Source organism: Podarcis liolepis (genome assembly GCF_965112155.1).
Source record: "Podarcis liolepis genome assembly, chromosome: 18".
NCBI classification, from domain to species: domain Eukaryota; kingdom Metazoa; phylum Chordata; class Lepidosauria; order Squamata; family Lacertidae; genus Podarcis; species Podarcis liolepis.
In genome coordinates, this window is record NC_139572.1 from 8,743,621 (window position 1) to 8,768,131 (window position 24,511).

Sequence of the window (24,511 nt, forward strand, 5' to 3'; positions counted from 1 at the left end):
GAAAGATCTCAGGGCAGTGTGAAACACGTCACAAAACACCAGTGATAAAAACATAATGAAGACATAGTCCATGTGCAGGGAAACTAAGGCCTGGGGGCCAGATCTGGCCCAATTGCCTTCTAAATCTGGCCCGCGGACAGTCTGGGAATCAGCGTGTTATTCCATAAGTAGAATGTGTCCTTTTATTTAAAATGCATCTCTGGGTTATTTGTGGGGCATAGGAATTCAGTTTTTTTGTTTTGTTTCCCCCCAAAATATAGTCCGGCCCCCCACAAGGTCTGAGGGACAGTGGACCGGCCCCCTGCTGAAAAGGTTTGCTGACCCCTGACATAGTCAGAAGCACGTCATGGAATTCTTCTCAGTATTGATCCAGAGCAGATTCCAGCGTATAGTTAGCAGAGTAAACAACCTATAAATACATTGCAGGATTCCCAAACAAAATAGGCCAGAGGCAATTGATATTTCATTCAGCAGAGCTTTACTGCTACTGAAGGCAATGAGCATAATGGTCACAAATCCTATACATTCAGGATTGGCACTGCCAATCAAATCCACCCTGAAGGAGAGGCTACCACCTTGTGAGGCTGTTCGTTTTTTGGGTCTCCCAGTTACGAAATATTGATTCTCCCACTCTCTTCCTCTCTGTGTCTCTCTTTGCGCAGTGCCTGGGCCATGTTCCTCGACCGGCCTCAGCACCAGCTCCAGCTCGTCCTGTTCCCCCCTGCCCTCTTCATCCCGGTTCCGGAGAGCGAGGAGCAGCGCCAGGAGTTTGCCAAAGCTGTGCCGGGGAACGTCCACCCCTTCATTATTTACGAGGAAGTCACCGACGTCTGGATAAACGTAAGGGAGCAGCGTGGGCTGGAATGACTGGAGGTGGGTGGGAAGGGCCTAGCCCCCCTACCTCTTCCCCCTGCCTTTCGCTGCTGTTTTAGGAAAGTAAAGACTCCTCCACAACACGTTTATTGAACACACACACACCACCGACCTGGATCCCTGCACAGAGAGGCGAGACACTAGGCTTTGCATTCAGAAGGTCCTACATTCAGTGCCCAACATCTCCAGGTATGGTGCAGACAAGGCTCCCGTCTGAAGCTGCCAATCCGTGCGGGCAGTCCTGCGAGAGATGGGTTTATGCGCTCCTAACTGCGGTAGCAGCGGTGAAGCAGAGGGGTTTATTCTCCCATGGACCTTTTGCATCCCCCCAAATCAGGTTGTTGGTAAGGTTGCACCAGGGTGCCTTCCAATCTGGCTGCTCTGGCACTCTGAATCAGAAAGGTCCGGAAGATGCTCTGGCACTCGTCAGCAGGGTCACGCCAGAGTGCTGGGTGGGAAGAGGCTCCGGCAAAAACCTCCTGACAGGTGCCAGAGTGAGAGCCTTTCATCTGGAGCAAAAACCGGGACAGGGATGCAGGTGGCGCTGTGGGTTAAACCACAGAGCCTAGGACTTGCTGATCAGAAGGTTGGCAGTTCGAATCCCCTCAAAGGGGTGAGCTCCCGTTGCTCGGTCCCAGCTCCTGCCAACCTAGCAGTTTGAAAGCATGTCAAAGTGCAAGTAGATAAATAGGTACCACTCTGGCGGGAAGGTAAACGCCAGAAGCGGCTCAGTCATGCTGGCCACATGACCTGGAAGCTGTACGCCGACTCCCTTGGCCAGTAAAGCGAGATGAGCGCCGCAACCCCAGAGTCGGTCACAACTGGACCTAACGGTCAGGGGTCCCTTTACCTTTACCTTTTAAAAACCGGGACAATAGGAGCAGAGAAAAGGGAACAATATAATAATAATAATAATAATAATAATAATAATAATAATTAATAATAATTTATTTATACCCCGCCCATCTGGCTGGGCTTCCCCAGCCACTCTGGGCGGCTTCCAAAAGAATATTAAAATACTATAATACATCAAACATTAAAAGCTTCCCTAAACAGGGCTGCCTTCAGATGTCTCCTAAAAGTCTGGTGGTTGTTTCTGCCTTCGACATCTGGTGGGAGGGTGTTCCACAGGGCGGGCGCCATTACCGAGAAGGCCCTCTGCCTGGTTCCCTGTAGCTTTGCTTCTCGCAATGAGGGAACCGCCAGAAGGCCCTCGGCGCTGGACCTCAGTGTCTGGGCAGAACGATGGGGGTGGAGACGCTCCTTCAGGTCTATTGGGCCAAGGCTGTTTAGGGCTTTAAAGGTCAGCACCAACACTTTGAATTGTGCTCGGAAACGTCAGCCAATTGCAACAGTGGAGGTGCACCAAGCAATTATGAAAGCAAAAGTACGAAAAGCGCCTGGAACAGATGGTTTGACAGCAGCATATTATAAAAAAATTAGAGGAATTCTTAATAACACCAGTGAAATTGGTAATGAATATAATTTTAAAATGTGGAATAATACCGGCATCATGGGAAGAAGCTTTTGTCGTGTTGATACCGAAACAAGGACAAGACCTGACGCTAATTAAAAACTATAGGCCCCTATCACTGCTGAACAGTGATTACAAAATATTCGCTGACATTCTAGCCAACAGATTGAAAAAAATTATTAAATGAAACTATACATAAAGATCAAGCTGGCTTTTTGGGATGCAAACAGAAGTCGGGGTTGGCTTTTGTTATTCCGGATATCCTGCTTCAAAGGAGACAGTTCATAGAATCATAGAATCCTAGAGTTGGAAGAGACCCCAAGGGCCATCGAGTCCAACCCCCTGCCAAGCAGGAAACACCATCAGAGCACTCCTGACATATGGTTGTCAAGCCTCTGCTTAAAGACCTCCAAAGGAGGAGACTCCACCACACTCCTTGGCAGCAAATTCCACTGTCCAACAGCTCTTACTGTCAGGAAGTTCTTCCTCATGTTTAGGTGGAATCTTCTTTCTTGTAGTTTGGATCCATTGCTCCGTGTCCGCTTCTCTGGAGCAGCAGAAAACAACCTTTCTCCCTCCTCTATGTGACATCCTTTTATATATTTGAACATGGCTATCATATCACCCCTGAACCTCCTCTTCTCCAGGCTAAGCATGCCCAGCTCACTTAGCCGTTCCTCGTAAGGCATCGTTTCCAGGCCTTTGGGGGGCTGCTCTTTTTTTTTTGCACACACGGCAGCTGCTCGAGTCACTGAGTGTAGCTTCCCTTCCCTTCTGAGGGCTCTGAAAATGATGTCAGGAGGCTGGGGAGAGGCAGCGTGGTGTAGTGGTTAGAGTGTTGGGCTGGGGCCTGGGAGACCAGGGTTGAAATCCTCACGTGGCCACGGCTCTCGCTGGGTGGGTGACCTTGTGGGCCAGCCGCTGTCTCTCTCTCAGCCTGAACTACCTCACAGGATTGTTATGGGGACCAGATGAAGAGAGGGGAAGCCTTGTTTATCATGTTGAACTCCTCGGAGAAAATGGTGGGATAGGAGTGTAATTGCTGGAGTGGTCTTGGCAGGACTACTTAATGGTTTTTCTGCCTTCTCTAGCAATTGCACTCCGCTGCTCTAGAGGCTGCGTGCTTTTTAGTTGCCTTTTTATTCCTTTATTTCTTGCATACTGTTGTTTCATAGAATTCAGATTGCAGAGCAATAGAATACAGTTTCAGAAGTAAGAGAAGCAATGAAAAACCAGTAGAGTGTGACTTTTTCTTGCAGCGGGTGTACTGTCTCCCATTTTCAATGAATTCAGTAAATTAAAATAAAATCACAAGCCCACAGACACACCACAGGCCACGTGAATGAAGTTTGTGGAGCTTTGGTCCAGCAGCCCCTGGCCTAGAGGCTAGTTTGCCCTGCGAATGTCTGGAATCCATAGGCATTTGGGAGAGGCTTTGGCGTAGCATTCGAGACAGTGGCCACACAGCAGGAGGCTAGTTTGGCCTGTGTGGGGAGTTTATACCAGATGATGGTTTGTGTTAAGGGCTCTGTTCTCTTAGCTGGGAGCCTAAGTCACCCCCTCTGTTTTTGAAGCGCTTCAATAATCATCCATTTTAATTTTATTTGCACGCTTGTTTTTCTGCCAAAAAAAGAGAGAATCCTATTCAAAGCAGTCTATAGCAGACAAATCAGGAATGCACCTCAAAATCAGCTATCACAGGAACACTTCCATCATAAAGCAACAGTTTTTTTTTTTTAAATGACATACAACACACCCCAAACTTTTCAGTACAGTGGTACCTCGGTTTACGAAGTTAATCTAGAAGTCCATTCTTAAACCGAAACTGTTCTTAAACCAAAGCGCGCTTTCCCTAATGAGGCCTCCTGCTGCCAGTGCCCTTCTACTGTTCGGATTCTGTTCTTTAGACTAAGCCGCTTCTGGTGAACCAGAGCAGCACACGGAAACGCTGTTTACCTTCCCGCTGGAGCGGTACCTATTTATCTACTTGCACTGGTGTGCTTTCGAACTGCTAGGTGGGCAGGAGCTGGGACCAAACAACGGGAGCTCATCCCATCACAGGGATTTGAACTGCCAACCTTCTGATTGGCAAGCCCTAGGCTCTGTGGTTTAGACCACAGCACCACCCGTGTCCCAAACCGAGGTACCACTGTACTGTAAATTTAGCATTCAACCATGTTACACCTCCTGACTGTAGCCAAAATAACAAGGGGGCTTGGCACTTCCACTTTCATCTGGGAAAGATGCCTGCCATGGTGTTGCTTGCGGTCCTTCTCTTGCCAAAACGTGCAAGGCTTTCAAATGTGGAGGGTGGGACAGCTGGAAATGCCTCTCCCGTGATGTTGCTAGCATACCTCCCCTCTCTTCCGGGCAGGTCCACGACATCTTTTACCCTTTTGTCCAGCCAGAGGGGGAAGAGGAGGAGCTTTGCTTTATCCGAGCCAACGAGTGCAAGACGGGCTTCTGCCACCTGTACAAAGTCACAGTCGTCCTCCGGCGGGGCAGCTTTGACTGGACGCAGCCGTACGTCCCTAGCCAAGGTGAGATCCCAAGAGCTGCCCGCCTGCCTGCAGTGCGAGTCTTCCGGGAAAAATTTCTCCCACGGTGCGCCTTGACTGTTTTCCCAGTAGCCAAGAGCAGTTGAAGGGGCAAATCTGGTTAATAATAATAATAATTTATATATATGCCGCACATCTGGCTGGGTTTCCCAAGTCACTTTGGGCGGTTCCCAACAGAATATTAAAAACAAGATAGAACATCAAACATTAAAAAATTCCCTAAACAGGGCTGCCTTCAGTTCTCTTCTAGAAGTCAGATAGTTGTTCATTTCCTTGACATCTGAAGCAGAAACAAACAAGGAAATAAGGAAGTGAGCAAACTCCAGGCTGAATCTGTGGTGGTTTGCAGCAAGGTTTGGGCCTAATTCTTTACGTGCGGATAAGTGAATTTCTGCATAGTGAGCAGGCAGGCAGCAGGACATGTGTGTATTTTAGCTCCCCTACGGCGTTATCTATGTGCACATAGTATTGCTTTCATTTTTACTTAACAAGTAGGTTAAATAAAGCATTCTGCATTGGACAGACACGCTCTCTTGTCTCTTTTTCGCCCCAGAGGACTTCAAATGCCCTCTCAGGAAGGAGGTGGCGCTCACCAGCGGTGAATGGGAGGTCCTGGCCAGGCACGGATACAAGGTACAAGGAACCCCCTTGGATTCGGCAGCACGGAATTGAAACTTCGAAATCCGCAGCCTGCCTCGCGTTTTGATTTCCGTCTTCGCCCTCAAAATAAAGGGGTGGCAAAGGAGTCGCCAGGCGAGTCTCTCTCTCTGGTGATGGCCTCCCCGGGAGCAGGATAACCACATGCAGCTGTGGGCCTCTGCATACACAAGTGGCCAAAAATGTGGAAACCTTTTGGGAAAAGTGTATTTGCGAGGTTTGGTGGCTCATAACACCACCTTTTTTTCCTGGAGTAATACCATAAAATTATATATCGATCGAAAGATAATTTAATGAAGAATGTAATGCAACGAAGTTTATTCAATTATCTGTATTCTATCGAAAGTTATAGCCAAATAACCAGAAAAAAGGAGTTTATTGAGCCAATCAGGTGTCATTTTGTTTTGGCAATGATGGCTCATAACATCAGTTTTTTTGGAGTAATACCATAAAATTATATATCAATGGAAAGATAATTTAATGAAGAATGTAATGCAACAAAGTTTATTCAGTTACCTCTATTCTATCAAAAGTTATAGCCAAATAACCATAAAAAAGGAGTTTATTGAGCCAATCAGGTGTCATTATGTTTTGGCAATGATGGCTCATAACACCACTTTTTTTGGAGTAATACCATAAAATTATATATCAGTGGAAAGATAATTTAAAGAAGAATGTAATGCAATAACTTTTTTGAAGGATTATTGAACAAACTTTTTGGAACGGCCAAATCAGAGCGGTCCTAGGCCAGGAGTTGATTTTATAAGGACAACGCATCTTTAGAAGTGGGTTTTCCTGTCCCGCTCCCCAAAGCAGAACAACAGAGCACTGGGAAAGTGTCCACCCCACGCCTTTGTCTAGGGCAAGTGGACCACAATACGGAACCCCCAGGCTGCTGCACTCCCTTCTCACATGGGGGTGGAGCAAGGCCAAAATTTGAGGATGGCTTTCCAAAGCCAGCTTGGTTAGGCGCCAGGCTTTGGGAAGGAGGTGTGAGGCTCTGGTGGGGTCCAAGTGCCCTCCCACCCCCTCCCCAAAGTTGGGAATTAGCCTTTGGGAAGAAGGAGGTTATTAAGGGGTGATATGATAGCCATGTTCAAATATATAAAAGGATGTCACATAGAGGAGGGAGAAAGGTTGTTTTCTGCTGCTCCAGAGAAGCGGACACGGAGCAATGGATCCAAACTACAAGAAAGAAGATTCCACCTAAACATTAGGAAGAACTTCCTGACAGTAAGAGCTGTTCGACAGTGGAATTTGCTGCCAAGGAGTGTGGTGGAGTCTCCTCTTTTGGAGGTCTTTAAGCAGAGGCTTGACAACCATATGTCAGGAGTGCTCTGATGGTGTTTCCTGCTTGGCAGGGGGTTGGACTCGATGGCCCTTGTGGTCTCTTCCAACTCTATGATTCTATGAAGGTTAGAAGCTTCTAGGACCCGAGGGCATTCAGGCATCCTTTTTTTCCGACTGGTCTTAGGAGTTCCTCAGAGTGTTCTCTTATTTGGCTATATATGCCTAGCTAGGTCAGCACCTCTTAGAATCTAAGAGTTGGATCATGATACTTAAACACAGTGGTACCTCGGAAGTCGAACGGAATCCATTCCGGAAGTCCGTTCGACTTCCAAAATGTTTGGAAACCAAAGCTCGAACAACGGAGGTGGAGATGCACCTTCAGATATACTGGACCGAGGCCATTTAGGGCTTTAAATTTGTTTAAATTATGCCAATAAAGGCTGAACGAGTGATCCTATGCATAACAGGAAGTAGTGCGGTGTAGTGGTTAGAGGGTTGGACTAAGACCTGAGAGAGAAGTCCCCATTTAGCTGTGAAACTCACTGGGTGACCTGGGGCTGGCTGCTCACTCTCAGCCCAAACCACCTCACAGGTTTGTTGTGTGGATAACCCGGGAGAACTGTTGTGAGCATCACCTTAACCTCCTTGGAGGAAGCGGGGGGCGAGGGGAATATAAATTAAAAACAAACCAACTGGCCGGTTGTATCCAGATCTTAAAGCAATTTTCCATTGTGGTTTCTCCCTCTCTTCCCCCCTACAGATTTGGGTGAATGAAGAAACCAAGCTTGTCTACTTCCAGGGCACGAAGGATACCCCTCTGGAGCACCACCTCTACGTGGTCAGCTACGAGTCCCCCGGGGAGGTCGTGCGGCTCACCACCCTGGGCTTCTCCCACAGCTGTTCCATGAGCCAGGTCTGTCCCTCTGGGTCGCAGAATTCCCATGTGTGTGGTTGGTGTCCTTTTTTTAAAAGAAAGCCAATCTCTTATTAGGAGGAGGCAACTGTGAGGGCAGTGGGGTCCATAATTCTCCTCGCCAAGATGATGACAACAACAGTAATTTGTTGGGTAAAAACTATGGGGCTGGTTGGAGTGTCTCCCGACCCACCTTTGCCGCTCTTCCTTGCCTCCCTGCAGAATTTCGACATGTTCATTAGTCACTACAGCAGTGTCAGCACCCCTCCCTGCGTCCACGTTTACAAGCTTAGCGGCCAAGAGGAAGACCCCCTCCACAAGCAGCCGAAATTCTGGGCCAGCATGATGGAAGCGGCCAGTGAGTAGATTTCCCTTGGCTTCCTGTCTCGTTCAAGGGAGTTCGAGCCTGGTCTCGATTTTTATCTGTTGCAGTTGCACTAATGGCTTTTTCTGCGTCATTTTACGTTGGGCTTCGTTGTTGGAACCATAAATCCTAAAAGTGAAAAAAAAGACCAGCAAACCTGTCAAACAGCCCAGGGTATTGATGATACAGTGGTGCCTCGCAAGACAAAATTAATTTGTTCCGCGAGTTTTTTCGTCTAGCGAATTTTTCGTCTTGCGAAGCACGAAATCCCATAGGAATGCATTGAAATCCAATTAATGCGTTCCTATGGTCAAAAAAAGTCCAAACAAAGCCAAATTTGGTACAACAAGAGTTTATTAAGTGCTCTTTTAAAGTCACACATACTGTAAAGAGCATTTCAAAAATTGAAGGAACAATAAATTAAGTTTCTAAACATGACAGAAAAACATTTTAAAATCAACAAAGTGTACAGTACATTTTCTAAGACTCCGGGGGACAACTCGAAGAAGGTTCCTCTTCCACTCTTTGCTTCTTGCTGAAGAACCCCCTCCCCAACTGTTCCCCCAGCCACCCACCACACAGAAATTCAAATCCAGAATTTTTTTAAAAAAACAGCAGAGTGGCCCAATGGTCACAGAAAATCATAAAAATGCAGGAAAAAAACACACAAGCTTCCAGATTCTTGCAAACCCCTCCCCAACACCAAGTCCTTGAATTCCAAACACCCCAACCCAAAATCCAGCCCCCCCCCCAAAAAAGTTTTAAAAGTTTAAAAGAAGTTTTGGAAAAGCTTCAAAAATCACCAAAGTCTTCAAAAACCTCAAAAAAAGCTACCACACCGCGTTCTATGAGTTGCTCCTCGAAGTCAAGTCGCAACTGTATTAACGGTGTTAAGAAAAAGGAAACAAACTTGCAAGACGTTTTCGTTTTTCGTCTTGCGAAGCAAGCCCATAGGGAAAATCGTCTTGCGAAGCAGCTCAAAAAACGGAAAACCCTTTCGTCTAGCGAGTTTTCCGTCTTGCGAGGCATTCGTCTGTACCACATTTTGCAGAATCTTGTACAGCAGAGCCTCGGTTGTCGAATGTAATCTGTTCAACTTCCGAAAATTTCGACAACCGAGGCTCAATTGCCGGTCGGCAGTCTCAGTGGAGAAACATGCCCTGTAAGCCGTTTGACTTCCGAGGCGCGTTCGAAAACGGAAGCATTTGGGTTCTGGATCGTTTGGCTTCCGAGGCGCTCGAAAACCGAGGTTCCACTATATAGCCTTTTATTGAAAAGTATGTATGCAAAATTGTGCATATACATTGGGGTCGGCAACCTAAGGCCCGTGGGCCACAAGAGGCCCATGGGGGTTGTTTAACCGGCCCATGGACCCCCACCGTCTGCTTGGTCAGCTCCTGTGCGCCGCGCTAAACCAGGGACTGCCTTCTGCAACGCCGGCCAGCTTCCCATTGGCTGCAGGAAGCTCTTGCAGTCAATGGGAAGCTGTGCACGCCTCCTCCACACCAGAAGGAGCGCCGGAAATAGCGTTTGTGCATGCATATGCGCACACACTCCAGCCCACCGCGGCGTCTGCGGGACGGTGAACCGGCCCAAGCCACAAAAACTTTGCTGACCCCTGGTATACATGGAGTATCTCTGGTGGGGGACATGGGGCAGTTTGCTCAACTTTGGTCCCCACCCTGCACTCAGCTCTCACCTGTGGCTCCTGGAAGCTATAAGCAGGCGACAGCGGCCACAATCCTGGAATGGCTTCGACTGGCCGACTGAACCAGGCGAGGGGAGCTGATGGGTCTCAAACCCTCGCTGAGTTAGGGTCTTCTGTGTGCGAAGATAGGCTCCAGCAGATGGAGCGGATGAGACCAAGATTGGCTCCAGTTCTCAAGAGGGCGGTTTCTGCCTGTGCCATAGAAGGAAGTGAGGGGCAGGTGGGGCTTGTGGGAAGGGAGCCCCTCTAGGAGAAGGAAAACTCTGATCCTAAACATCCACTGCACTTGCCCCTGTACTCATTTGTGAGAAAGGCTGTGGGAGTAAATCTGGAGGGAAAATCTACCCGCTGCCTCGCCGGGTATCTTTGGGAGAAGAAAAGGCCAATGAGGAAACCCTGCACAAATCTGGGCGGCGCCTTGTACGCCTCCTTTTTGGCAACTCCTGCAGCCAAGCTGGTGCCGAAGCATTTCGCTCTGCTTTCCTTTGGACCACTTCAGCAAGGCCGGGGTGGTGGGTCTTGTCGTCCGGGCAGTCCAGGACCTCCAGACACGCTGCCCAGGCTTGTGGCCCAGGGTGCTGCTCACACAGCGGCTGGACTTCACCCCCAGAGGCGCACTCCATTGTCTCACAGCGAAGCTGTGTTAAGTTCTTTGGGACATGGCATGGAGTCAGAGCTTGGCCCAAAGCTGGACCCCTCCCAAGCCTGCCCTTCCCATTTCACTTTTGAGTGGCCTTTTCTGAGAAATAAAAGGTAAAGGGACCCCTGACCATTAGGTCCAGTCGTGGCCGACTCTGGGGTTGCGGCGCTCATCTCGCTTTACTGACCGAGGGAGCCGGCGTCCAGCTTCTGGGTCATGTGGCCAGCATGACTAAGCCACTTCTGGCGAACCAGCGCCGCGCACGGAAACGTCGTTTACCTTCCCGCCGGAGTGGTACCTATTTATCTACTTGCACTTTGACGTGCTTTTGAATTGCTAGGTGGGCAGGAGCCGGGACCGAGCAACGGGAGCTCACCCCATCCCGGGGATTCGAACCGCCAACCTTCTGATTGGCTCAGTGGTTTAACCCACAGCGCCACCCGCGTCCCTTTTCTGTGTAATAGAGAGAACAATTGCCACCACTGTGGCTTGGAGACCCAGTAAAATCACTCTCATGGGGTACCCTGGGTGGTTTGTATTTTCTCCACTGCAGAACACAAAATTTGATTTTTCCGTTATTAGTATTGCCATTATTTTTTTAAAAAAATGCATTTATGCAATCAAAATGAGTGTGTGGCAAGATTCCATAAACAGTGCCTCACCCATATCTTGGGTGACTCTTCTCTCCCCTTGGCTTTTCTGCAGGCTGCCCCACTGATTACATCCCCCCGGAGATCTTCCACTTCCGCACACAGTCGGACGTCGAGTTGTATGGGATGGTGTACAAACCTCACGACCTCCAGCCTGGGAAGAAGCACCCCACTGTGCTTTTTGTCTACGGAGGGCCTCAGGTAGGCTGGCTGTTGAGTTGGAGCACCTCTGGGTTATTTGTGGGGCATAGGAATTCGTTCATTCCCCCCCTCCCAATATAGTCTGGCTCCCCACATGGTCTGAGGGTCAGTGGACCGGCCCCCTGCTGAAAAAGTTTGCTGACCCCTGGTAGTCTCAACCTCCTGCAGTGCAGTTGTTCCATACAGGGATCGAACCTGCAACCTTGGCGTTGTCAGAACCATGCTCTAACCAACTGAGCTATCCAGCTATCCCTTGGGGACCAGTAGCTGGGAACGCTTAAGTGGGGATGGCGCTGTGGCTTTACGTGACCTGCTTGGGGTCAGCTAGCTGTGGCTACTGCATCAACCACAATGCCCCGACGAGACACCCCTTTAACCAGATCAAGGCTCTCAGTGGTGCATTGTGGGCAGGGTGGAAGGAAAAGCGGGGCGGCACTCCTGGCACTCACAAACGCAGCCGTGGAATGATGAGCATGAGTCGTGTACAGAGGTGTTTTTGTTGGTAAACTAGCCGCATCTGGCAAGGCTGGCTCCTCTCCCAGGCTCCCAGAACTGGTTACCGGTGACCTCCCTGGCTGCAATCCCCGCAAGTCCAGGATAGGTCTCAATAGGCGACATCTCCCAGCGTGGGAAAATGCACACCCCCTCCCTCCTTGCTTCCCAGCAGGGAAAGGAGATAGCCAGAAATCTATTTACATATCTTTATTTCTGACTTTGCAGCACTACAAAAAAGGTGTCCGATCACTTCAGTTTCCATCCAGCAAGTGACAAAGACATCCTGTACATACGCAAGAGGAAGGTCTCAAATTACACACTGGACACAGACTCACAAAGCCTGTGAACTTCCGGGAATTTACTTTCCCACAGCTAGCCAGATCACATGATGTCATTTTTTTAAAAAAAAGATATTTATTAAAGTTTCAACATATTACAAAAATAAGCAAAAAAAGAAATAAAGGGGAAAAAATGAAAATACAAGATAAAAGCATGATGTCAACAAGCTGACTGTCTGCAGCTGCGATGTTCTCATATTGTAACAGTTTTCCCCACCCCTTTCCTAACTTTCCCCACCTCCCAGGTCCAGCTAGTGAATAACTCCTTCAAAGGCATCAAGTATCTGAGGCTCAACACGCTCGCTTCTCTCGGCTATGCCGTGGTGGTGATAGACGGCCGGGGGTCATGCCAGAGAGGCCTTAAATTTGAGGGGGCCCTGAAGAACCAGATGGTAAGTCCTCGGTTTGCCTTGTACGCGAGAAAACCATTACGAAGCAATAAGCACCTGGGGGTTTGGGGTGACACACCGCTTCATTTTTAAAAAAATTTTTTTTTACTGGTTTTCCACAATTTATATAAACACAAACAATACACAATACAAACAGACAAACACATAAACAAACATGTATAATTTCAAGTCCCCATTTCTTAAACCTTACTTCACCGACTTCCCCATACCTCCCCTTTCTGCATCCCAGTTTCCAAATTAGTTTCAGCAAATCCTCCCCCTTAAGTTTATCTAATTTTCCCTTGTTCTTTTCTTTTACTTAACCTTTTACAGCTGTAATCTCCTTTTTTCTATACCCTCAACATTTTAGCATTCATTGATTTTGCAATATTTCTTAAGATAAATTTTGAATTTCTTCCAATCTTCTTCCACCGTCTCTTTCCCTTGGTCGACACACCGCTTCACGTACCTAAAAATTAATAGGGATTACTGAAAACACTGTTGGATATGCCAAAAGGAAGCAGGAATTATTTTTTTTTGTCCACAGTGGCACCTCGGGTTAAGTACCGTATTTTTCGCTCTATAAGACGTACCGGACCACAAGACGCATCTAGATTTTGGAGGAGGAAAACGAGAAAAAAATAAATCTGAATCTCAGAAGCCAGAACAGCAAGAGGGATCGCTGCACAGTGAAAGCAGCGATCCCTCTTGCTGTTCTGGCTTCTGGGATAGCTGCGCAGCCTGCATTCGCTTCATAAGACGCACACACATTTCCCCTTACTTTTTAGGAGGGAAAAAGCGAGTCTTATAGAGCAAAAAATATGGTACTTAATTCGTTCCGGAGGTCCGTTCTTAACCTGAAACTGTTCTTAACCTGAAGCACCACTTTAGCTAATGGGGCCTCCTGCTGCCGCCGCGCCGCCGGAACACGATTTCTGTTCTCATCCTGAAGCAAAGTTCTTAACCTGAAGCACTATTTCTGGGTTAGCGGAGTCTGTAACCTGAAGCGTATGTAACCTGAAGCGTACATAACCTGAGGTACCACTGTATATGTATAGTGGAGGTGTGTGATCTACCAGAAGCTAGGAAATAGGGAAAAAAATAATTGATGCAGTGAAAGTCCATTGTTGTGTTTCTGCATAGGAAAGGTCGCTCACCACAAATCATTACTTTCATATATGTTAATAATGGTCACGTGTGAAGGCAAAATTCTGTGCTTGTGGCCGCTATGTGAAAGACGTGATTCACTTCCTGTCAATCTGCCCTTTATACGGTGAGAGAGATTTCTAACAAGCCTTGTTGACATATAGAAGCAGGAATGCCCTGGTAGAAATGGTTAATTTTCTTCTGAGCGACACTAATGGCCTTTGTGGCACATAAAGTGGCCCTCTTTGCACTTGCCGTGAAAACAAGTAGTGAAGGGAGAGTTAGAAAACTACTGCTGCGAATTGTTTTGGCAACTCAGAGGTTTAATTAGAAGTCAGATTTTTTTCCCCCTTCCTGGTTCTTCTGTCAGTGCTTCCCAAACTTTTTCAAGCCCTTGCCCCCTTGGATCCATAAACTCATCCCCTATGCCCCCTACCCTATAAAAAAAGCATTATTCAGAACTGCGGTTTGTAGAACCCATGAAGGAAGGTAATAACACTCAAAACAGTAACAATTTATTGCATGTTTATTCAGCATCCAGTTAGAAGCCTTTAGTTTAATTCAGCAAAACCGAAGAACCTGATTCAGTGATGCCAGCTTTTCAAAGTCTGAGGGTCATTAATACCTCTTGTGCCTCCTTGGCCCCCTTGCTCCCCCCCAGTAATGCCAATGCCCCCCCCCACTTTTTAACCACTGCTTTATGTTATTGATGTTACATTATAATGTACCTAAATTAGTGGTGTCCAAACCTTTTTCAAAGAGGGCCAGATTTGATGAAGTGAAGGGCCGTGAGGGTTGAGGTCACTGGGTTTTTTTAGGGTTGAAGTTGTTGAGGGTTTTTTTTAGGATTTTACCCCAGGAAATAAACTGCCAACTGCCATAGGGGACGGATTAGGCCCCTAAAATGGGACATGCCTGACCTAAATGCAATGAATGAATGAATGAATTTACAGAGCATGACTGGAGTGCGTAAATGAGCCAGCTATCCCCAAATGAGCAGGTAGCTCTCATGTCCCTCCTTTGCCCACAACTGTTCAACCGTCCCTTATTTGGCGGGAAAGTCCCTTATCCCATCGCTGTGTCCTGCTGCTGTCCCTTATTGATGATGTCCCTTAAATTTCCCGGGTTTCAAAGGAAGCAGCTCCTCTCCCTCCCTCCCTGCTGGCCAGGGAGGAGGGAGGCTCCAACAGTGTTGCTTGGCTGCGTTGCTCACCCAATAAGGAGTCTAAGAACGACTGGGGGGTGGAGCTTGCATGCCTTGTGCCGCTCAAATCGTCCACGTTGCCTGGGGACTCGCCTTTGCTCAGTGCTTCCCAGCAGAGAGGTGATGGTGGTTTCCCTTGCTGCATCCCCTTTGCCGGGTTGCTGCGCTGTGGGAACCACCGCTTGAGGCTTCGTTTGGCTGCTGGCTGGGCTTTCTGCCTTTGGCTCGGAGGGGCTCAGAAGTTGAACATACCTGTGCCCAGTAAATCCCTTATTTTGGCTGCTGATCCCTTATTTTCGAGGCTGCTGGTCCCTTATTTTCGAATCTGTAAGTTGACAGCTATGCCTTTGTCACCTGCTTCCAGGGGCAGGTGGAGATCGAGGACCAGGTGGAAGGCTTGCATTACGTAGCGGAGAAATACGGGTTCGTCGACCTCAACCGCGTCGCCATCCACGGCTGGTCTTACGGGGGCTTCCTCTCCCTCATGGGGCTCATCTGCAAACCTCACATCTTCAAGGCAAGTTTGGAGTTTGCTGCTGTCTGTACCAGGAGGGGGGGCAGCCAATACGTTGCACTCCAGAGACAGTCGCCCTGCAACTCCCCGCCGTCCCTGCCAGTCGCTAGGTAGCGTGTGGGGAAGCCTGTGTCTTTTGGAATCCCTGCTCCCATCAGGGAGGATGGGAGTATCAACATCTGGAGAGCCACAGGTTCCCTCTCTTTGCTGAAGGTAGAGTGAAGACTCGGACCCAAATGATCTGCTCCCAGCTCTGCAGGGGAGTAGATCTCACTGTATGGTCAACTCCTTTTGCCCGGCGCCACCCTGAGTTTTTAAAAATAAAGAAGCCAACCTTGTGTGATTCCACACAAGCCTGCCAACAAAAAAAGCAACAGCCCGGGAGTCTGCACAGGACTTGTCTTCTTGTGAAATAAAGCTGTATGTATGCAGAGATACGCTCTCCCCATGGAGACTCGCTTGGTGCCTTCATTACAAACCTTTAGGCACTTGGTGGTCCTGTAAAATAATTAAGGAATATTGGGAAACTATATATAATGAATTGAAGAAGATGCTTTAAAAAGCTTTCCCCCAAATCACCTGAGATTTTCCTCTTGGGGATGGTAACCTTTAAAACCCTATACGGCCTAGGACCCTCGTACCTACGGGACCGCCTCTCCTGGTATGTCCCACAGAGGAACTTACGGTCTTCAAACAAAAACATCCTGAAGGTCCCAGGACACAGAGAGGTTAGGCTGGCCTCAACTAGAGCCAGGGCTTTTTCGGCTGTGGCTCCAATTGGTGGAACGCTCTGTCACAAGAGACTAGGGCCCTGCAGGACTTGACATCTTTCCGCAGGGCCTGCAAGACAGAGCTGTTCCGCCAAGCCTTTGGCCAGGGCACAGCCTGACTCCCTCCTTTGGCAATCTTCACAGAACTTTAGCCTAATGGTTGCCATCAATTTGATTTGAATTAATTTTATAATGAAATGATTTTAGAATGTTGTATTATTTTATTGTTGTTAGACGCCCTGAGCCCGGCTTCGGCTGGGGAGGGCGGGATATAAATAAAAATTATTATTATTATTATTATTATTATTATTATTATTATTATTATTAACAATAGAGGTCCCCCAAAAAACCAGAATTTGACTACTGTATGCCTGTGCTGCAGTCACAAAGGAAGATTAAAATGTTTGAATATGCTGAACTGGCTGGTCTGACGAACAGGATAAGAGAAAACGAAAATAAGGAATATAAGGAGGAATGTATAGTGTCTATTGACTATTTCAAAAACCGGTATAGACAGATGCATAGCTTAGCAGGTCTTGTGCAAATCCAGCAGAGTTGAAGTAGAGTTTTTAATAGGTAACAAATTGGATGATTAAAAAGATGTGGATTACGCGGAGTAGTAGAAAAGCTAAGGAACCAGGAAAAGGGTGGAAGGGAAGTCATGTGGTACGTATATACATGCTGTATTTGGTATGAAGTTGTAAGAGCGGAAGGGGGGAGGGTTAAATTTGCAATCTGTTCCTGTTTTTGAAAATGCAAATAAAAAATTAAAAAAGCAAACAAATTGTTAGGCACCAGCTGAAAACATTTCCCCCAGGCCTTTGGCTGATTCAGTGATCTGTGGCCTTTTAAACAGGGCTGCTGCTGGTGGTATAGATTCATTTTGTTATGGCGATACGTATTCTGTGATTTCGTAATATAAACCACCCTGTGATTCTTGGATCTTTATATAAAATCAATAAATTGTGCAAGTTGCGGAATGAATTTTGCAGGTTGCAGAATCTGGCTTCCTCAGGCAACTTAATGCGGGGGGCGGGGGCGGTGTGGATTTCCTGTCAGCCCTGAGCATAACGACAGCCTTCAATATCCCTCCAGGTTGCTATCGCAGGGGCCCCCGTCACGGTCTGGATGGCGTACGATACTGGATACACCGAACGGTACATGGATGTCCCAGAGAACAACCAGCAAGGCTACGAAGCAGGCTCTGTGGCGCTGCATGTAGAGAAACTCCCCAATGAGTAAGGGTTATAAGAATAATTTATTATTTGTACCCCACCCATCTGGCTGCGCTTCCCCAGCCACTCTGGGCAGCTTCCAACAGAATATTAAAATACAGTAATACACCAGACATTAAAAGCTTCCCTAAACAGCCTTCAGATGTCTTCTAAAAGTCAGATAGTTGTTTATTTCCTTGACATCTGATGGGAGGGCGTCCCACAGAGTGGGTGCCACCACTGAAAAGGCCCTCTGCCTGGTTCCCTGTAACTTGGCTTCTCACAGCGAGGGAACAGCCAGAAGGCCCTCAGAGCTGGACTGGATGATAGGGGTGGAGACGCTCCTTCAGGTATACTGGGCCAAGGCCATTTAGGGCTTTCAAGGTCAGCACCAACACTTTGAATTGTGCTCAGAAACGTACTGGGAGCCAAGTAGGTCTTTCAAGGCCGGTGTTATGCGGTCTCTGTGTCCGCTCCCAGTCACCAGTCTAGCTGCCACATTCTGGATTAGTTGGGTTGTGGGGCAGCGGTGCTGGTGGGCGGCGGGGGCAGAGCAGGGTGTGTTGTCCCAGCAGCCTGGTCCCATCTAGCACAGACTTCCCCGGAGAGGGGAAGCAGCAGTCGGCCGTGCAGTTTCATATGTTCTGGAGGGATCAGAGGGATGTCCCCAAGGTCGGCGAGGCATCTTAGGGGGCCTTAAATGCACTGTGCGAGTACTAGAGAAATACATGCTCTCTCGACATTCCTCAGGTGGAAATAGGGATGTTATATTCTGCATCAGTAATAGAGCAGAGCAGGGGTGTCCAGCAGGTCGATCGGGAGGTGGGCTCCTTTTCCTTTGCTGTGGCATAAGAGCATCTGGCCCTGGCCCCTTGAGCCGTCCTCCATCTCAGCATAATTGCTGGAACAGAAGATGGAGTTTTCACTGAGGCAGATTGTTTTCTTAGTGATCTTTTGGTGAGCGACTTTTCTGCTTTACTCCATTTTCCTCCCCCTAGACAAGTTTGAGTTGAACTCTCCCCCCAAAATGGGACTTCCCTCCCTAAAAAAAGCTCAACAACTTTGACTTGAAACCCCCCGTTTTGTATTATGTGAGTAGATTGCAGTCTCTTGGGAGTTGGATGCCCCTGTAGTAAAGGTAAAGGGACCCCTGACCATTAGGTTCAGTCGTTGCCAACTCTGGGGTTGCGGCGCTCATCTCGCTTCACTGGCCGAGGGAGCCGGAGTACAGCTTCCGGGTCATGTGGCCGGCAGGACTAAGCCGCTTCTGGCGAACCAGAGCAGCGCACGGAAACGCCGTTTATCTTCCCGCCAGAGTGGTACCTATTTATCTACTTGCACTTTGACGTGCTTTCGAACTGCTAGGTTGGCAGGAGCTGGGACTGAGCAATGGGAGCTCACCCCATCATGGGGATTCGAACCACCAACCTTCTGATCTGCAAGCCCTAGGCTCTGTGGTTTAACCCACAGCGCCACCCGCGTCCCTGTAGTAGAGTGTATCTATTTTCATCTGAGGAATATTGGACTGTATGGAAAAGAATTCCAGACTTTCTTCTTCTGGCCTGCCACGTCAACCGCTTGTCTGGGGAATTTTGGGAAAGCTGGAGAGTTTGGGGATTGATTTTTATTTTTTAATAGCGGTGGGTGGGGTGAGGTGGATTGTCTGAAGTGGGGCAAGGGTTCAAAAAAGCACGGCATGATTTTTGCCTGCTGGTCACTTTGTGTCCATTGCCCTGGTCATTGAACGCCCAAGTGGTCCAAACTCCTCTCTGCCATGAACAGCCGCAAACACTGGTGCCCAGCTTGGCTCTCACGTTTGGCACTTTCCTTGCCTTCCTTCTAGGCCCAATCGCCTGCTGATCCTCCATGGATTTCTGGATGAAAACGTGCACTTTTTCCACACCAATTTCCTGATCTCCCAGCTGATCCGAGCTGGGAAACCTTATCAACTACAGGTGGGTCGAGCTAGCTGTAGCCTTATTAGACTTTACCGACTGGTGGGGTCTGCGTTGCTCCCGGGAGGAAGGGAGGAAGTCAAATGACACCGAGGTTGGTTCAGAGAAAGAGTTTATTCTGCTCTCCGGATAGCAGAAGGAACTTGCGTGGTCAGTCCACAGCAAGTCCAAAGAAATGAGAAATTTCATGCAGTATATATATCCTCCAGGCACCCTCCCCCCCTTCCCCAGGAATCCAACCACGTCAGCTTGTACACGCAGGTTGACATCACAGATGTTCCTGCTCCGTTACTCTTAACCATAAAAGAGTGTTCCTCTTCCTGTACTCTTGACCATAAAAGGGTGTTCCTCTTCCTGTTCCTATACTCTTATCTTGGAGCAAGAGGTCACCAACTCCTGGCGCTGTTCCCGAGTGGCTGACAAGGTCTGTGCCTCAGTGTAAGGTGTGTCATCCCTGCTCCACTTTGGAACGGACAAGGCCATTCATTAGGTGTCACGGACTGATAAAGGAGAGAGCTTTGAGCACTTGTTTATACAGCTGGGTTTTGGCTCAAGAGCTCAAGTTAAAGCATTTTAGAAATGCTCCCTTGGAGAAGGAATTTGGGGCCCGTTTCAGACTGACTGCCCAGTAAGGTTTTAGGTTTTGGAAACCCATTCCTTCATTTCCTGATCTCCCAGCTGATTCGAGCTGGGAAAACTTATCAACTACTGGTGGGTCGAGCTGGCGAACTATCCAGCCCATCCCTTTCCTCTGGGGCTGGGCTTCAGGTGGGGTCATTCTCTCCTGGCCTGGCCTACCCTGCAGGGTTGCTTTGAATAAAGGGTGGGAGGAGGGTGGAGATGTGGGCAGGGCGGGGCACTCTTTGCCCCCTTGAGCTCCTCAATAATAATCATAATAATATTTTTTTTCTTTATACCCCGCCCTTCCCTGTTCAAAAACCGGGCTCAGGGTGGCTAACAACAAATTTAAAACACTTTAAAACACTTAATTATAAAAGCAGCGTAACATACAGTATAAAAACACGAATAACAATAAAAATCAAAAATCTATTAGATAATCCCCAGAGCTAGCTGGCTGAATTGGTCCTACTTGGGCCAGCGAGGAGGCCAGGGCAGAATGAGCTGTGGGGTCTCAGAGCGGGTGATCTTCATAAAAGGGGAGGGAAGAGAAGAGAAAGGAATAAAAGATCAGGCTGAATTCAGATTAAAGGCCAGGTGGAATTGCTCCTGTCTTACAGGCCTGACGGGAGGAGGTTAAATCCTGCAGGGCCCTGGTCTCCTGGGACAGAGCATTCCACCAGGTCGGAGCCATCACTGAGAAGGCCCTGGCCCTGGTGGAGGATAGTCTGACTTCCTTAGGGCCCTAATCGTTGGAAATTGTGGGCTCGTCGTGCAAACGCTTGCCTAACGGGACGATTTTCTAGGGAATGCACTGTGTTTGGTGAACGAGACCTGGCGTGCGTTTCCAGTTTAGCAAAATCGGGGCCTCAAGGTCAGCAGGGCTGCCAGGTAGTGATGTGCTAGTGGATTTGCTGGCCTCCCTTCCAGGTTCTCGCAAGTTGCACAGAATTTCCTCTTTGAGGAACAATTCCTGCATTGCAACCCTACAATGCTGTGATTATATGTGCTTTTCCCACGAGGCCCAGTGAATGTGTGCAACTCACAATGACCACTCAACCTACATTTTGCCTAATGAGGTCTGGAAGCTTCTCATCTCTTCCTGTCCCCCCCCCCTTTCTTGTGTGCAGATCTACCCCAACGAGCGACACAGTATTCGCTGCCCTGAGTCTGGGGAGCACTACGAAATCACGCTGCTGCACTTTCTTCAAGAATACCTCTGAGGACAGGGCTGGGGGGGGAGGGGGAACGGCACGGTGTGGGGCGTGGACAGGGGCTGCTGTCTCCCTGCCCACCCGCAACTCGACGTAGACGCTGAAGACTCGCTCCTCCTCTGGCCTCCTTTTTTTGCCCCAACCTCTCCCCGCACCCTCCAGCAGCCTCCCGATACCCAGAGCACTGGTCCGTGTTGCCCTCCCTGAATTCACGAGGGGCACTGAGACCCCTCACCCCCTGCCCAACTGGAGTGGCACTGCTCTGCCTTGTCCCTCCAGCTTCTCTTTTAAAGTTTTCCTTCTCTCTCTCTCTCTCTCTCCTCCCCAGGACCCCTTCTCTGTTTTGCTGCTACTTTTTGGGCCGGGAATAAAAGTCAAGCGCTCCCCTTCCCTCGTGTCCCGCCCCCTACATCTCCAGTACTGTCTTGTGTCCCTCTTAAACTCCCCCCCTCCTCTCCTTTCCTTTCCTCTCCCCACTGAGTCCTGCGAGAGAGCTTTTCTGGGGCTCGCAAACAGACCAGCGCTTGGTGCTGTGCTGCCAAGATGTGGGCAGCGGGGGGGGGGGATAGGCTGGTGGGGGGTTGACGATGCCTCTGTCTTTGGTGCTGTGGCTTCCTGGCTGTGTCCTGTGGCAAATTCAGGCTCTCGGAAGGATTTGGGCAGGTGTTTGTGTCTTTGGGCTCCCCACCTAGAAGGCTTTGCTGTTTTGACTTCCCTCTCCGTAACCCTTGCGTCATTCCCCCGTCTCAAACACACTCTTCTTTCCCCTAAGGCAACCGTGTCCAGAAACTGCAGTCACTTCTGGATGGAAAAAAGGGGGGGTTCTAGGGGGTTTTTTTGCAGCCAGATTTATTTATGCAAATACGCCTCCCTCTGTCCACTCTCTCTGGCTTTATAGGCACTGCCCCCCGTCTCGCCAACCCTTCGTCTCCGCCTCCCAAGCCCTGAGCTTCCAGCCCCACAGGCGTGCTCAGTTCTCTGCGGGTCAGCGACTGTATCCCCCCCCCACCCCCTGTTCTAGCAACACCTCTTGCCCGTTGGTCCTCCTCCTCCCCCTGCCCCACGACCCACCTCCTCTGGTCTTAGGGCATCCCCGCAACACAGCCTGAACCGCGATTTGGGGTGGTTTATAAAGACAGGCGGGGGCGCCCGTGTGCCAGGCTTCGCCGCAAGCTTCCGCCTCGTGGGAAGAAACACCCCCCTTCACCTGCTTGCTCACACCCTCTGTGCTCTCCCCCCCCCCACAAACACACATTCTTGCCTCTCAGGGGTGGGGCAGAATTTCAAGCGAGGAGAAACTTGCCTAAAACGAAACGAAAAACCCACGAACCACAAACGACTTGCCCCCGAAGTATCTTTAAGTGCGTATTATGAAAAGAAAATATTTTTATGGATTCTTATTCTTTTATAATTATGAGGTGTAACATGTAGTTACTCATTAAAATATTGGAAATTGGCGCAGCGCTTCTCTCCCGGCGTGGTTTTGGTTCCCCCCCCCCCCTGTTGGCCGCAGGCAAAGTGGAGCATGGGGTGTGCATGTTTGGAAGCGCATGCCAGCTTGCCAGTGCCATTTCTGGCTTTTGAACACTGCGTTTCTTTCTCTGGGGCATAGAAACATTGCAAGCCGCCCCATACGAAGCCAGGCCATTGCTCCATCTAGCGCAGTGGTGTTAGGGAAAAATCCGGGTGTGAGGCTGCTCAGTCACCCAGCTGGTCGGGCAGAGCCCGCGGGTCCCTGCGGAATAAAGGAAGGATTCCAGCCACCAACCGGAGCAAATAGCTGTAGACCAAAGCTTATTGCACAATAGGTTCAAAGAGCAAATTTGAACCCCGAGGATGGGGTGACAAAGACTTTCAAAACTTTCCCACCATATCCCAGAATACAGTTCGTACAGCATCATTGCTACATCACTGACGTGTCACGAAAGGGGAGGGGTTAACCTTGGCAAACATGTCCAGACAAGTCCTTGGTACAAGATTAGCATAAGCAGACATGGCAGGGCAAGACTCAGGTATAAGATTAGCATAGACAAATATGTCTTAAGTACCCACCACCCAAAAGTACAATAGAAGTTCCTTTTTTCATGTCTGGAGCCTGAGATGAGTCAGGTGATGAGATTTGGCTTCCTTTGGCTAACAATGAGCCCAGCAATTGTCACCTCTGGGCACTTCCTGGAGTCCTTTTTCAAGGGGAAAATAGCTTTGGAATGGAGGAAACTGGCAAAGGAGATGATTTTATATTATTTTTTAAAGCTAGGTAACTTCCCTGAGCTGTCAAGTTGAAAGGATACATTCAGGCATAATATTTGTAATATTTAACTTTAAAGATGTCCCGTCCCCCCCAGTGATGTCTGCACTGACTGGCAGAAGCTCTCCAGCAGTTTAGGCAGGAGACATTCCCAACCTTACCTGGCAATGCTGTCAGGATTTGAACCTGGGACCGTCTGCTTGCAAGGCAGATGCTCTTCCTGAGCTCTGTCCCTTCCCCAAACATCCTTTGCTCCCTCACCTTTCCCTCTTTTTTTTTTTTTAAAAAAAGAACCCCACACTTTACATCCTCAATCACCAAAGGATGGAAGCAGTGACAATACCTAGGATTTCTAAAAGCACCACAGTTCTTACCCTAATTTAAGTAATTGGCAAGCCATGTTAACTTTGTTCATTCCCATTTCAAGTACAAAATTGTTTTTATATGTGTTGGAAGCTGCCCAGAGTGGTTGGGGCAACGTAGCTAGATAGGTGGGGTATGAAGAAGAAGAAGAAGAATTGCAATAAAAATATATTCATATAAACTAGTAGCAGACACAATAGAATGAGGTTGCTGTTTTTTTTTTAAAAAAAGGCAACCAAAACACAGATCTGTAAAACACGTTTTACAAATAGCAAGAAATACAGGGAAAATTGACAGCAATGAAAGCAGGAAATCGACAACCCCCAAAATGGTCCCTGCCTTGTCGCTGGCCCTCAAAACTTAAATTTCTGTCCTTGTGAACTCACATTGCTCGGTCCCTGCTCCCGCCAACCTAACAGTTCGAAAGCACGTCAAAGTGCAAGTAGATAAATAGGTACCGCTCCGGCAGGAAGGTAAACGGCGTTTCCGTGCGCTGCTCTGGTTCGCCAGAAGCGGCTTAGTCCTGCTGGCCACATGACCTGGAAGCTGTACGCTAGCTTCCTCGGCCAGTAAAGCGAGATGAACGCCACAACCCCGGAGTCAGCCACGACTGGACCTAACAGTCATGGGTCCCTTTTCCTTTACCTTTTGCTGTCAGTATTTTCCTTGCAAGGAATGGCGAAGAGGGAGTTTGCCACATGCATCGACTTAAACC

At 48.6% G+C, this 24,511-nt stretch overlaps 1 protein-coding gene across 3 annotated transcripts in view; it reads left to right on the forward strand.

Moving 5' to 3' along the window:
* Positions 1–22,646, forward strand: part of DPP9 (dipeptidyl peptidase 9) — a 47,495-nt gene extending 24,849 nt beyond the window's left edge. For all 3 annotated transcript variants that reach the window (XM_083483697.1, XM_083483698.1, XM_083483699.1), the window contains 11 exons: positions 663–840; positions 4,722–4,887; positions 5,459–5,538; positions 7,613–7,765; positions 7,988–8,123; positions 11,183–11,328; positions 12,407–12,553; positions 15,265–15,417; positions 17,280–17,422; positions 19,242–19,353; positions 21,102–22,646. In XM_083483697.1, the coding sequence (XP_083339823.1) occupies positions 663–840; positions 4,722–4,887; positions 5,459–5,538; positions 7,613–7,765; positions 7,988–8,123; positions 11,183–11,328; positions 12,407–12,553; positions 15,265–15,417; positions 17,280–17,422; positions 19,242–19,353; positions 21,102–21,194 (1,507 nt within the window). In that variant the 3' untranslated portion in view covers positions 21,195–22,646. The remainder of the gene's footprint in view (positions 1–662; positions 841–4,721; positions 4,888–5,458; positions 5,539–7,612; positions 7,766–7,987; positions 8,124–11,182; positions 11,329–12,406; positions 12,554–15,264; positions 15,418–17,279; positions 17,423–19,241; positions 19,354–21,101) is intronic.
* The last annotated feature ends 1,865 nt before the right edge of the window (positions 22,647–24,511 follow it).